This window comes from Bos taurus, chromosome 6, assembly GCF_002263795.3.
Source record: "Bos taurus isolate L1 Dominette 01449 registration number 42190680 breed Hereford chromosome 6, ARS-UCD2.0, whole genome shotgun sequence".
NCBI lineage: Eukaryota > Metazoa > Chordata > Mammalia > Artiodactyla > Bovidae > Bos > Bos taurus.
Window position 1 is genome coordinate 50,251,139 of NC_037333.1, and position 14,369 is coordinate 50,265,507.

Below are 14,369 nucleotides of genomic sequence, written 5' to 3' on the forward strand. Positions count from 1 at the left end.
AAATGACAGCTACTGATTGCATTAATATTCAGATCTCTGTCCTCTCTTCCCAAAAGGTCACTTTTTTCTCTTTTTAAAAAATTAAGCTCTTGTATTCCTGAAAAGAGAATTATTATTTCCCATGAAAATAGATTTTAGTTAGAAGGGCCTTTCTAAAAGCATGCAAATGAACAAAATACTGTATCCACATTAGATTATCAAATGATTCACTTTTGTGTAGATGTTATATCAAATCTGCAAAGCAAAATCTGTGAGAAATGCACAGACAATCCCTATTTCACATGATCCCTGCCCCTCCCCCACAAAATGACTATAGTATCATTATGAAGAAATGGTTGAACAATGACAAACGTGATCTTTGTACAACTCAATTTTTTTTTTTTACCTAAAAGTACTCTAATATATTCAGAATGTATTTGAGAATATCTTTGGGCATAATATCCCATAGCATATTGTGATATGTCACACATACATGGAAATTACAATTTCATAGGTTATACATTACAAAGAATGACTTTTTCATCAGTCTATTCCTTTATGATGGGGAAGCTAACCAATGTTACTCTCGTACCATACTCGAAAATCTGCTTTTCCAACTCACAGGGTAAAGCAAACAAAAAACAGCAGCAACAAAACTTAATCCAAGGACAATAATTCTTTAATTAATAAATAAATGTAAAATTTGTCATTTTGCCTGCTCACCTTTACCCGAATATCATGTAATTAACAACTTGAAATTTAGAAGTTAGATGAAGCTAATAAACTATATCTATTTCATCCTAAGTTTTCACTTTAAAATGCTTTCTTTTTCTTGTTTACCTGTTCCTGATATGTCTTTTCTGTAAGGGCACCTGGCTAATAACTTAAAAGTTTCTAAGTATAGCTACCTATCAGATTAGCTCCATGAAGCCCGTTTAGTACTTATAAAATGTTGTGGACACTACTTACAATATCTCTGGGAAATTTTGTCACTAGTATTTCTCAAATTATATCACATTGTTTAAAATCATGAAAATGGCTCATAAAACAGCACTTTCTTTCTTTTCCAGTAAGCATATAAGATAAAATAGTCTGAATACATTAAATTTTTCTATATTTTGGAAATATCTGAAAGCATGGTAGTACAATAGAAACATGTTTTAGTTTAAACATTAGTTGGAATAGGAAACAAAAAATAAAATATCAGTGCAGAGTTACATCTAATGACCTAGGAAGCAGTTCTCATAACAGGCAGGTTGGGAGTTTGTTGCCAGGGAGGAAGGAACATAATGCCCCGGGTACATTAGGGAATATTTAATATTCAGGGACTCCATTATATTGCAAACAGTGGTCATTCACTAGGTCTCTGTTAGGAGAAGACTGAGCTAAAGCAGAAATGTAAATTATTTTAAAGGCTTGATTTACTCCTTTGAAAATGTTATCCACCCCCACCCTTCCCTGAGAAGCACATAGTTTTGGTTACATGAAAACATCCACTCATAAAAAAAGTGTGTTTCTCCCAACTTGGCCATAGGAATCACCACATGAGGAAGGACTATTAAAACATTAATCATTGTGATAAGCAGATGGAAACTTCATGGTAATAGCAGGTGATTAAAAAAAGGAATGTATTTCTTAGAAGTCACAGTATTTTGTCATGTTTATGCCCACAAGTGTATAAAAGCCACTACATTTTCTTACATGGTAAAATATTGGTGATAATTAGATTTAGAATATTGTATTATGCTAAATGGATAGATAATAGATAGAATTTTCACCTATATACTCTGAGTTATAAACAGTTGTAAACACTACAGTCTGAATGAAATTTAAACAGAATTCTCAGAATATGAGAAACCCAACATTTTCCATATGCACTGTCATATTCCATTCTTTTTCTAATATTCATATTTCATTAGCATTTAGTACACAGGCCTTGGGATTTTTTGAAAAGAAATATAAATATATTCTAGTTTGGTATTTGTGAACTATTTATCATTTAATTTACCATCAAGGCCTACTTAATTTTGTTTAAGACACTAAATTAATTTAAATCCCACCTCTTTTACTTTTGATATGCAAATATTTTTACTTTGATGTTGTAGCAGTACAAATTGAATTTTGCAACATGAACCGCTAATGCTAATTTGATTACTTCTGTATTAGTGTTGAGTGCTGCTAAAATAGCAAGAGATTGTTTAAAAAATGAAACTGGGAATGGAAGAACTCTTTCTCTGCAGGCCCTCTGCAATGATGGTAGTATTAATGCATGTACATTAATGCTTGATGATTCTCATACAGCCATGAATATTAATTTTAAAGACAAACATTTTAGGATTTTTAAAAAAACCTGACAGCTTGATTTTTTAAAAAATTGAGTTCATCACAAAGTCCTGACTGAACTTTTTAATAGCTCAGAGAGTTTGAATCCATTTAAGATATTTATTGCAGACGATTTAGACCATGATTTCTTTTTAGCAGTAAAGATGTTTATCAAATATAGTGAAGACAAGGTGCCTAAATTATGAAATCAGTACTTTTTGGATGGAAGTGAATCAGGCTTTTTTAAAAAAGAAAGAATGAACCTTTTAAAAAAGATCTATTTAATTGATTTATTTGATAAAGTTGAGGAGATTTCTAATGACCTGTAACAAAAAGGATGACATAAACATCTGATTACAATGCAAGATAAGACAAGAATACCTGACAACTGTTGAAAAACGATTTTTCCTTTTTGTAAAATTGTACTTGAAAATAGTATCTCACACGAAAAGACAAAAACTCATTTATACACGTGATCTACAAGATCTTCCAATGGTGGAGCTGCAGTAATATCTGCCACCTGTAGTGTGCCTGCAGCGTGCATGTTGCTTGTCTGTTTATCAATGAAATGTCTGTGTTTGTCTGTCTGTAATTTGCATTATGCCTGAAAGTCTCTATGCTCATTAACCTTTTACAGGTGCCGCACCGTTCCAAGGAACTGCAGGTACTAAAACAATGGGCAGTATTCTTGAAGGCACAGCACACTTTGAGCTCCACCTCCTCCTCCTGCCTACCCTCAGGCAATGTTTTGGAGGCCATTCAATGAGTTAGAGATTTGTGGCCAAGCTAAGGAAGTAAAAAAGGAGTAGCTAGTGACTGAATGAGGGCACTGTATATTTTCCACATATTATCCATCATCTGACTAAAAAGAAAGGTTTGATATAAAAAAGATGGAGAGAGATCGAGAGAGATGGAACAACCATTACCATATCAAATTATCAAGAGTTTTCTTCAGGATGTGACTAGAAAAAAAATTTTAGAATGTATGCACATCCTGTCAGTTTTCTTAAAAGTTTCTCAACAGTGTATGTGGTATGTGAACATATAATACAGTGATTAACTAGGTTAGAATGTGGATAAATAGAGATCACTAGGCTGATGATTATAAAATTAATTATACTGAGGATAAATACTAAACACTAGTTGGTTGATTCTTTTTAAACCTAGAATTTTTTGTGTAATGTAGTTTTAAATAAGATCAAGCATTCTGCTGTTCCATACCTGTGGACATTCACAACTTGTATACTTAGGGAGGAAAAATTATGGTTTTGCATAAATATTTTTAACCTCCATGTATGAAAGAAAAAGATTCTGATTCTTTCCAATCAGAATCTTTTTTTTTTCAAATTAGTCACAAATTTCTTTTGTGAAATTTCTTCTGTGAATGTGTTCTTTATACGCAATGCGAAGTTTCAAAAGAATTTAAATCAATCTACCATGGGCAAAGCCTTATCAAACAGACATTAAATAGACAAGCAAACCACTAATAAATTCCAATAGCCTTATAAAAGTTGGTGAATGCTACTGTGATTGTGAAGATCATTAATGCTATTAAAAATGGTGATGCCATTGATACTAGTCTTTATCATTGAAACTATTTTCAAAGGCTAAAAATGGGGGAAAGCATAAATTGAGCTCACTTCTTAATAAGTTCACAATTGAAATTACCGTCTTGTTCAACCTCCCATTTTGAAAATGTAAACTCGTTTATAAGTCACTTATGGAAATTGTTAAACATAATAGCCCATCTCCTTGTTTGCATAATGATTATAGAAAACTATCTAAAATTCTTTATATATATAATGAAAATAATCAGGGTCGACTATAGTAAGGACAGACGACAATTTATTTTCCTTTAAAATGAGATTTTATTGATATAAATGTTCATTGCTTGTTCATCACTTTATCTCTTTCTCACTCACACTATTTCTTTCTGTTCAAATGTCATGCTTTTCAAAAAAAAATAAAAACAACCGTTTTAGAATACTTCCTCTTCCTGGTAGCCATCAAGTCATCAATGAAATGTGTCTTAAATTGTATCTCCTGAAATATACCATTGGCTCATGCTAAAAGAAAACTGAGTTATACTCCTCACCCTTAAGTCTCAATGTCAGTTCTTATTTTGGCTGTCTTCATTTTCATGTAAGGAGACAACTTGTCCAGTAGATCCTGTTAAAGATAATGTGAAAATCACAAACAGTTTGTCTTATTCAGAGTGCAGTGTTGTGAGAGGGGGAAAGAGAATAGTGACTACAAAAGGGGAAAGAATTAGTGTAGATCATCCTTGATAAAAGTATCGCTTAGTTCATCCTTAGTTCCATTTAGATTGGTACTCATGTGACAGGAACTAATTTTTTTAAATTTTATTCAATCTTTATTTAAATTTCAATAGATGCATTTGGCTAGTGGTTACCATATTGCACAGTGCAGATTTAGATACGCATGTTCTTATTTCATTTTAAAAGACAAAGACTAAATGTTTTCAATTTAGCCTTTGAAATAGACTCCAAAGAATAAAACTAGTCATCATTCTTTTGAAGATTCATTGCTCCTTTTGTTAATATCAGATGACTTATCTTAGTTTCTGTGTTTTTAATCTTCTTCTTCATTGAATATAATTAAAATGTATTTTGCAAATTAGGATTACACACATATATACATATGCATAAGCATGTGTGTGTATATATATATATTATATAAAATTTCATTAGTGGAATTTCAATAAACACATATAAAATTTTATGGATATTAGCCATAGAGTTGTCCTTAAAACTTCTCTACTGTAATTGTTAAGGTCATGGCTTTGGAGTCAAATAGACATGGGATCAAATTCTAGTTCTGTGACTACCTGAGTGACCTTGATCTTCTTAAGTCCTTATTTGCTTCTGTGGGAAGAAATAATAAAACTTCATATTGTACATTGTACAATATATGAATATGTACAACTTCTACATTGTACATTGTAGAATTGTGGTGAAGATTAAATAAGCCAGTACTACAAAGCATATAGCATTGTACATCTCTCTAATGTTCTGTAAATGTTAGCACGTAAGCTAGTCTCATTATGAATGCTGTGTAAGGGATCGTTTGAGTACAGTGTATCCTTAGAAAGATTTGTATCCTCAAAGGATTTATTTTTTCCTTTTCTGCTGCATGGCTAACAATGGATAATTCCCAACCCACATGAATGTAAACAGGGTCCATAGGTTTTAGCATTTTCTCCTCCACTAGCCGGAGAAAGCAATGGCACCCCACTCCAGTAATCTTGCCTGGAAAATCCCATGGATGGAGAAGCCTGGAAGGCTGCAGTCCATGGGGTCGCTGAGGGTCAGGCACGACTGAGCTACTTCACCTTCACTTTTCGCTGTCTTGCGTTAGAGAAGGAAATGGCAACCCACTCCAGTGTTCTTGCCTAGAAAATCCCAGGGACGGGGGAGCCTGGTGGGCTGCCGTCTATGGGGTTGCACAGAGTCGGACACAACTGAAGTGACTTAGCAGCAGCAGCAGCAGCCACATAAGGGTATATGGTGATCTTACAGAATGCCTCATCATAGCAACAATCTTACACCATTTGGAGAAAATGATACTGTCTTCAAGTGCTTAAAGAATTGTCCCAAAGAAGGAGGAATACATTTTATTCTTAAACTTCTAATTTTTGCTTTAGTAGTAAAACTATGGAACTATGTACCTGGTGGCTGAGGGCCAATTCAACTGGGGCTAATTTCCTTATTTCAGCAAAACTTAGGGAATAGTCTTTGTCATTTGAGAAGCTTTCAATCTGTGATCTTATAAATAACAACATCAGCTGAAAGAGAAAGAGCTAACATTACAAACTGGAGTGGAAAAAATTGACTAGCACTAATATACACATATCAATAGTAAGTTCTTTCAGTCCCTCAACTGCATCATTAATGTCAATCTGCAATGAAGGCTGTCTCCTACTCTTTTTGGCAAACAATTTCCAGAAATCGTCTGCCACTCAGACCTTCCTAAGATGTTCACTTCTTGTCACTTCCGCAGTATGTAAAGATGGAGGACCTGAGATGTGTGCCACCCTATGTTTCTTCTGAGTCTAGTTTCTACATTTTCCATTAGGAGTCCTCCATGGGTAGATACTGCGGTTGACAAGTTTTCTGGAGTAAATCTAAGAAGCAGGGTATTCATATACTTTGAAATCAGGTTGTTGTGTTTTCCTTTTCCAAAGTGAGTCATGATGCCTGTGGGGCTAATGCATCTACAGCCTAGACTGAATTAAAATAGAGAGTGAAGGGACCATCGGAGTGGCAAGATACTATGGAGACTGATAATGATGAATAACTTCATTTATAAAGTGTAAGGCTTTGCTGATTCCTAATATAAATATTAGACAATTGTCAAAAATAGCATACCCATATCTGGGCATCAGCTAGACTGTATTAGGTTTTGTTACAGCCTTAGAGAAAAGGTAAATTAAAGCCAGGGAAGGTGGAGGAAACAAGTGGGAGTTTTATTTGTATAATGTACAATAAAGAAAATATTTTAAGAGCTTTGAAGAACACTATCAATTTAAGTTTTGTTTTGTTTTTGCCAAATAGTGACGATCCTTTAAGAAAAAGTCTCAAGTTGGAAGATTTAGCTCATTATAAATTAAACAGAAGATTGGGATAAAGTTAAACAGCAACAACAACAACAAAACCCAAAACTACACAGCTACAATTCCCACCAAATATTCAGAAGAGGGTGTTTCTGCATGGGCATATGTTCAGTTTATAACATCCCGTAAAGATGTAAGTTAGGAAACTAGAAAGGGAAAAAATATATGCTAGGCTGATAGCTATTTAGATAGAATGTATACGTAGACAGTGAGAAGGACTGCATTGCCTTGTTGAGATTTTCAAATACCAGTATAGTTACTTAAAATGCTGGTTGAAGTGTCAGCTCTATCCAAGAAAACAAGAATAATGGGGAAAAAATCCTGCTACCTGCTTAAGTTGAAATAAAAACCTTCAGGATTATTGATTCCTATAATCTACAATTGCTTATCTTTCTGTGAAATGTCTATTTAAAATGTCTCTTTAAATCATATTAAGAATAAACTATGCAGTTTATCTTTATATAGATTATCCCAAATTATAAGCAATTGGAATCCTGTAGAATTTGACCAGCACTGGAAAAAGATCTTCTGATATACCTGTGTTTTCACCTGCAGTACTTTGGCTATTTCAGCTTCCTATTTCTGAGCAGACACCATGACCCATGATAGCTTTGTGGCAGCTGTGCTGTGATATGAATAAGCAGCTATTCAGAGTAGATGTAAAGAAGCAAACTCATTTTATTTTAGTTTGTTTTGCACTAAACATTTGATGCCTTGCTTGTAAGAATAAAAATAGAATAGGGAGAAAGAAATTCAAATTGGAAAAATAGATGACAAAACCCAAATATATATGTGACTCAAAGATCAGCTTTCCAACATACCCACCTAAATTTTTGAATGGCATTTAAATATTCTACTTACTTATTTGAAAAGAATTCATAGATTGAGATGGTCTTGTCAGCATTTACATTTCTGTGTTTATGTTTAGTGTCTCGATCAAGGCAAATTTTTTGCCCTGTAAAATGTATAGAGAAATCACTATTCTTTATTAAAAACAGATAAAAATTCATATTATAGCTTTTTAACCATATAAATATATTCAAAGCTATCACCAAAATTGACTTCAGAATACTAAAACATCTTAATATTTAGATTTATATTGCCCAATACAGTAGCTACGAGCCAGTTGTGATAATTGAGCAATTGTTATGTGATTAGTCCAAAGTGAGATGTGCTATAACAAACACATCAGATTTAGAAGACTTGATGCCAATAAAAGGAAAGCAAAATACCTCAATAACTGTGTGTTGATGACATATAGATATGATACATTCTTGTATATTTGAGGTTGAATAAAACATGTTATTAGAATTAATGCCATTTGTTTCTTTTTTTTTAAAACAGAGACACAAGGAATCTTTACATCATGTTTATGACTCTTATGTGTGATTTGAATTATATTTGTGCATTGGCATTGACGTGAATGGTGTTTATCTTTAAACACAACAGAGAAATTCTCTAATTTAAAGATAAACAATGAGGCAAGTGTATATACATGTATATTTTCTATTGTTGCTTGAACTAATTTTACCACAAACTTAGTGGTGTAAAACAACACAAATTTAGTATCTTACAGTTCTAGAGGTCAGAAGTCAATAGCGAATCTCACTGGACTAAAATCAAAGTATTAATATTAGGAAGACTGCATTCCTTTTATAGGTCTAGGGTAGAATCCTTTTCCATACCTTTTTTAGCTTCTAGAGGCCACCATTTCACATTTGCTAGTGGCCCCATTCTTCCATCTTTAAAGCATCACAGGGAAAGTACTTCTAAGGCTGCTGCTGCTGCTAAGTCACCTCAGTCGTGTCTGACTCTGTGCGACCCCATAGACGGCAGCCCACCATGCTCCGCCGTCCTTGGGATTCTCCAGGCAAGAACACTGGAGTGGGTTGCCATTTCCTTCTCCAATGCATGAAACTGAAAAGTGAAAGTGAAGTCGCTTAGTCGTGTCTGACTCTTCGTGACCCCATGGACTGCAGCCTACCAGGCTCCTCCATCCATGGGATTTTCCAGGCACGAGTACTGGAATAGGGTGCCATTGCCTTCTCCCTTCTAAGGCTGTCATCCCTCCAATTCTCTCTCTGCCTCCCTCATTCTTCTCCTTGTAAGGACCCTATGACTAGGTCCATCTGGATAATTCAGGATAGTCTCCCTATCTCAAAGTCAAGCGATCTGTGACTTTAAGCCTCCCTTTGCCATTAACCTAGAAGGATCACAGGTTCCTTGGATTTGGACATAGACATCTTTGGGCTGCCATTCTGCCTACCACAATGTGTATATATATATTTATATTTAACCCAGCAGATAAATATGGGGTTTCCCAGGTGGTGCTAGTAGTAAGGATCAACCTGCCAATGCAGGAAATGCAAAAGAGGCGGGTTTGTTCCCTGGGTTGGGAAGACCCCCTGGAGGAGGAAATGGCAACCCACTCCAATATTGTTGGATGGGAAATCCCACAGACAGGGGACCCTGGCCAGCTACAGTTCATGGTGTTGCAAATAATCAGACATGACTGAGCACAATAGGTAAATATATAAAATCTTCCTTCTTTCCTTCTTCCCTCTCCCTCTCCTCTCCATTTCACACAAAAAAAGTCCGTATTTTCCTCAGATTTTTTCCAATGTTTTCCTTTTGGCACTACTTCTTCTTATCATTTTAAGTCTCGGAAAAGCTTAGGATAATTTTCGTGTCACCCAAAAACTCACAGATAAAGACCAAGACATACGGAACAACTGTGTTGTTCCTTTTGGTGGTTCTAATTAGGGAGGACGCTGTCAGAACGTGGAACTGTTTGTTACGCTCCTCAGGTAGAGTAGTAATTGACACAGCAGCCCTATGAGAAGGAAGGGAATGTGAATTCCAGCAGACAAGCCTATTTTTCAGCATGGAGAGACTGAGTAGAACTTTCATGAAAAAGAAAAGGCTTTGAAACAAAGCCAAATAAAGTAAAGAGACAAAGCACTTCTCTGTCTCTCTGAGAGACTTTGTTAGTTTATCACACCTGCTCAGACATTTTGAGCTTATCTTGGGACATGCTTCTGTGAATTGACAAGTGGGTTCCTCAAAAAAATTGTAGAAATGTGGCAGCCACTTGGTAACATCTCTTCACCTAGTCAGATAACTGGAAAAATTCAATCTTATTTTTAAAGTATAGTTGATTATAAACAGTTTCATCATGGCTTGTATAATATTGGGGGATAACAAAACTTATAATTGATGAGAATAGCGTAGTCCTTAAAAGTCTGAATTTGGCACCTGCCTTTTTTTTTAACAAAACGATTCAAAGGCTTTTCCAAAGGTGATAATCCATGGTTTTAAATGAAACCCATCTTTCAAGATATTATACTCCCTATTGTAGTATTCAAATCGCTTTCTTATCAGTAATGAAAATGATTTAAGTAGACTTAGAAAACTCTCAATTTATCCTGTCTATTCCACAAAACTAAATTGGCCACTAATTGCCACAGAAATATAACAATAAAATCAGTGAATTCTAAACATGATTTAAGCACATGCTGGACATTTTTATTGTTGTTGTTCATACCAGAGCAATTAAAATCTATCAATCAATCTGAAAGTTTTACATTATTTCCATGTAGGTAATTTTATGGGGAAAAGTACCAGCTAAAGATAAACATGGTAAAATTAAGTGCTTGAGGAGAACAAAATACACTTATTTTGAAATTCTGAAATTCATAGCATTGTCTTTTCCATTATATAACAAGTTATTTTTTAATTATATAATAATATTAGTAATAAGTTGGGTCACGGAAGGAAAGGATTTTGGCTGTACATTTAGTCCTTAATAATTTAAGTATCAGTTTAGATGGAGCTTTTGTTGGGTTTTAAACTGCATTTAGTATAAGATATAATGCTTTGATAGATTTAGAATTTAGACTATGTCTATATTTAGAAAGCATTAGTATGGCAGGTAGTAAATTTCAAATATTCATGACAGGTAAGATCCTTAAAACTGATGATGAAGACAGGCCAAATCCTCAGGCATTTATTAAGATAAAGTCTGTGTATATTTGAAGACAAAGACTTAAATCACACAAAAATAACTATTGATTTAGACATTTATATCTCGAGATACATGCCTACACAAGTTGTTTTTCTAAATTCATGTGGATAATGTTGAACTCTTTCTTCAGTACGTCTCTGCATTAACATAGCATGTTGGAGGTGATAATATATGCTGAATGATATATTTTTAATCAAGTCATTTTAAAATAATACTTAATGAAGGAAAGTCAGCAGGCCAAACAAGTTGTATGTTTCTCCTAATTTGTAATGGGGGATGGGAAATGTTGAAGATATTTAATTTTTTTTTTGTTTTTTTTTTTTTAGTGGAGGATTTGGCTTATAAAAATAAACCCCCAAAAGGGATCAAAAGTGATAATTAAATACAATATAGTGAAAAATTCAATTCAGTTAGTACTAGGCACATTGTGAAGTCACCATAGGACTTTATGAACTTTGCTAGGAGGCATTTAGCTATATCTCACATACAAAAATATGATCTTTGAAATAAACTTTGAAAGTTCAATAGAAGTTGGACAGATTGAGATTAAGATGAGCATTTTCTTCAAGGGAGACATCCTGGAAAAACAGAAGAGTGTGGTAGGTGAAAACTGTAAGGTGAAAGTGATTACCTTGCTTTCTGGTCAGTGGAATACCATTGGAGAGATTAAAAAAATATTAGTTGGGTAATTTTATCAGATTTGTGTTTTCACTTATTAAAATTGTCCAGGAAGGACAGAGGACAGGGATGAGAAAGGCAATGGTTGATAATTTTTTTGTGGTTGTCTGGTCAAGATCTGAGGAGAGCCTGGCACAAAGAGTTGACAAGAATGAAAAGATGCACTAGACTAATGCCTTTCAAAATGTGGTCCTCTGATCAGATGCATTGACATCACCTGGAAATTTGCAAAGAATGCCAATTGTCTGGGGCTCGATCTGAGACCTACTGGATGAAAACCTCTGATGCAGGGTCCAGCAACCATTTTTGCTTTAATTAAGATATAATTCATATATCAAAAACTGCACATGTTTAATGTATAGATCTCGCTAAGTTTGGACATACAGCATCACCACAACCAAGGTGGTAAGCATTTATGAACTCCAGCTACCTATGTTTTAAAATGTTCATCAGAGAATCTGAAGCACACTAGTATTTGAAGACAACTTCCCTAAAGATAGATTTCTAGAGTTGAAATAGAATTGAGGAATTCTTTAGATTTGGGGATAAGGAAGATGGAAGAATCAGGAAGAGTTAAAATTTCAATTGTACGAACTAAGTAGAAGAAAAGCAAAGGAGAAAAGGAAAGATATAAGCATCTGAATGCAGAGTTCCAAAGAATTGCAAGGAGAGATAAGAAAGCCTTCCTTAGCGATCAGTGCAAAGAAATAGAGGAAAACAACAGAATGGGAAAGACTAGAGATCTCTTCAAGACAATTAGAAATACCAAGGGAACATTTCATGCAAAGATGGGCTTGATAAAGGACAAAGATGGGCTTGATAAAGGACAGAAATGGTATGGACCTAACAGAAACAGAAGATATTAAGAAGAGGTGGCAAGAATACACGGAGGAACTGTACAAAAAAGAGCTTCATGACCCAGATAATCACAATGGTGTGATCATTCACCTAGAGCCAGACATCCTGGAATGTGAAGTCAAGTGGGCCTTAGAAAGCATCACTAGGAACAAAGCTAGTGGAGGTGATGGAATTCCAGTTGAGCTACTTCAAATCCTGAAAGATGATGGTGTGAAAGTGCTGCACTCAATATGCCAGCCAATTTGGAAAACTCAGCAGTGGCCACAGGACTGGAAAAGGTCAGTTTTCATTCCAATCCCAAAGAAAGGCAATGCCAAAGACTACCACACAATTGCACTCATCTCACACGCTAGTGAAATAACACTCAAAATTCTCCAAGCCAGCCTCAGCAATACATGAACTGTGAACTTCCAGATGTTCAAGCTGGCTTTAGAAAAGGCAGAGGAACCAGAGACCAAATTGCCAACATCCTCTGGATCATCAAAAAAGCAAGAGAGTTCCAGAAAAACATCTATTTTTGTTTTATTGACTATGCCAAAGCCTTTGACTGTGTGGATCACAATAAACTGTGGAAAATTCTGAAAGAGATGGGAATACCAGACCACCTGACCAGCCTCTTGAGAAACCTATATGCAGATCAGGAGGCAACAGTTAGAACTGGATGTGGAACAACAGACTGGTTCCAAATAGGAAAAAGGGTACGTCAAGGCTGTATATTTTCACCCTGCTTATTTAACTTCTATACAGAGTACATCATGAGAAACACTGGGCTGGAAGAAGCACAAGCTGGAATCAAGATTGCCGGGAGAAATATCAGTAACCTCAGATATGCAGATGACACCACCTTATGGCAGAAAGTGAAGAGGAACTAAAGAGCCTCTTGATGAAAGTGAAAGAGGAGAGTGAAAAAGTTAGCTTAAAGCTCAACATTCAGAAAACGAAGATCATGGCATCTAGTCCCATCACTTCATGGGAAATAGATGGGGAAACAGTGTCAGACTTCATTGTTTTGGGCTCCAAAATCACTGCAGATGGTGATTGCAGCCATGAAATTAAAAGACTCTTACTCCTTGGAAGGAAAGTTATGACCAACCTAGATAGCATATTGAAAAGCAGAGACATTACTTTGCCAACAAAGGTCCGTCTAGTTAAGGCTATGGCTTTTCCAGCAGTCATGTATGGATGTGAGAGTTGGGCTGTGAAGGAAGCTGAGTGCTGAAGAACTGATGCTTTTGAACTGTGGTGTTGGAGAAGACTTGAGAGTCCCTTGGACTGCAAGGAGATCAAACCAGTCCATCCTAAAGGAGATCAGTCCTGGGTGTTCATTGGAAGGACTGATGTTAAGCTGAAACTCTAATATTTTGGCCACCTCATGCGAAGAGTTGACTCATTGGAAAAGACCCTGATGCTAGGAGGGATTGGGGGCAGGAGGAGAAGGGGATGACGAGAGTGAGATGGATGGATGGCATCACTGACTTGATGGACATGAGTTTGAGTGAACTCCGGGTGTTGGTGTGGACAGGGAGGCCTGGCGTGCTGCAATTCATGGGGTCACAAAGAGTTGGACACGACTGAGTGACTCAACTGAACTGAATGAGTGATGTCATTACATGAGATAGGATATATGAGAGGAGAGTTAGGTTAGTTCAAAAGGCATTTTCAAAAATATTTAATTGTCCAGGAAGCTGTCATTACAAAAAAGCATAGGTCTATGGTCAAGTATAAGGAATTGATTTTGATTAGACCCATCTTGGTCTTCATTGAACCAGAGAATGTTATTAATTTGTTTACAGTTTCGCTTTAGAGAGAAAAAGCCTGGCTAGGGGCAAGAACACCATTAGAATCTGTGGTATAGAGGAAAACATTTTGGACTTG

General features: G+C 35.5%; 1 protein-coding gene across 9 annotated transcripts in view; it reads left to right on the top strand.

Moving 5' to 3' along the window:
• PCDH7 (protocadherin 7) overlaps nt 1-14,369 on the top strand; it is a 473,313-nt gene that overhangs the window by 294,063 nt on the left and 164,881 nt on the right. The window contains exon 4 of one of the 9 annotated variants that reach the window (XM_059887486.1): nt 2,939-2,965. The exons of the other annotated variants lie outside the window; for them this stretch is intronic. Within the exon in view, the coding sequence (XP_059743469.1) occupies nt 2,939-2,965 (27 nt within the window). The remainder of the gene's footprint in view (nt 1-2,938; nt 2,966-14,369) is intronic. 9 annotated transcript variants of the gene reach the window in all.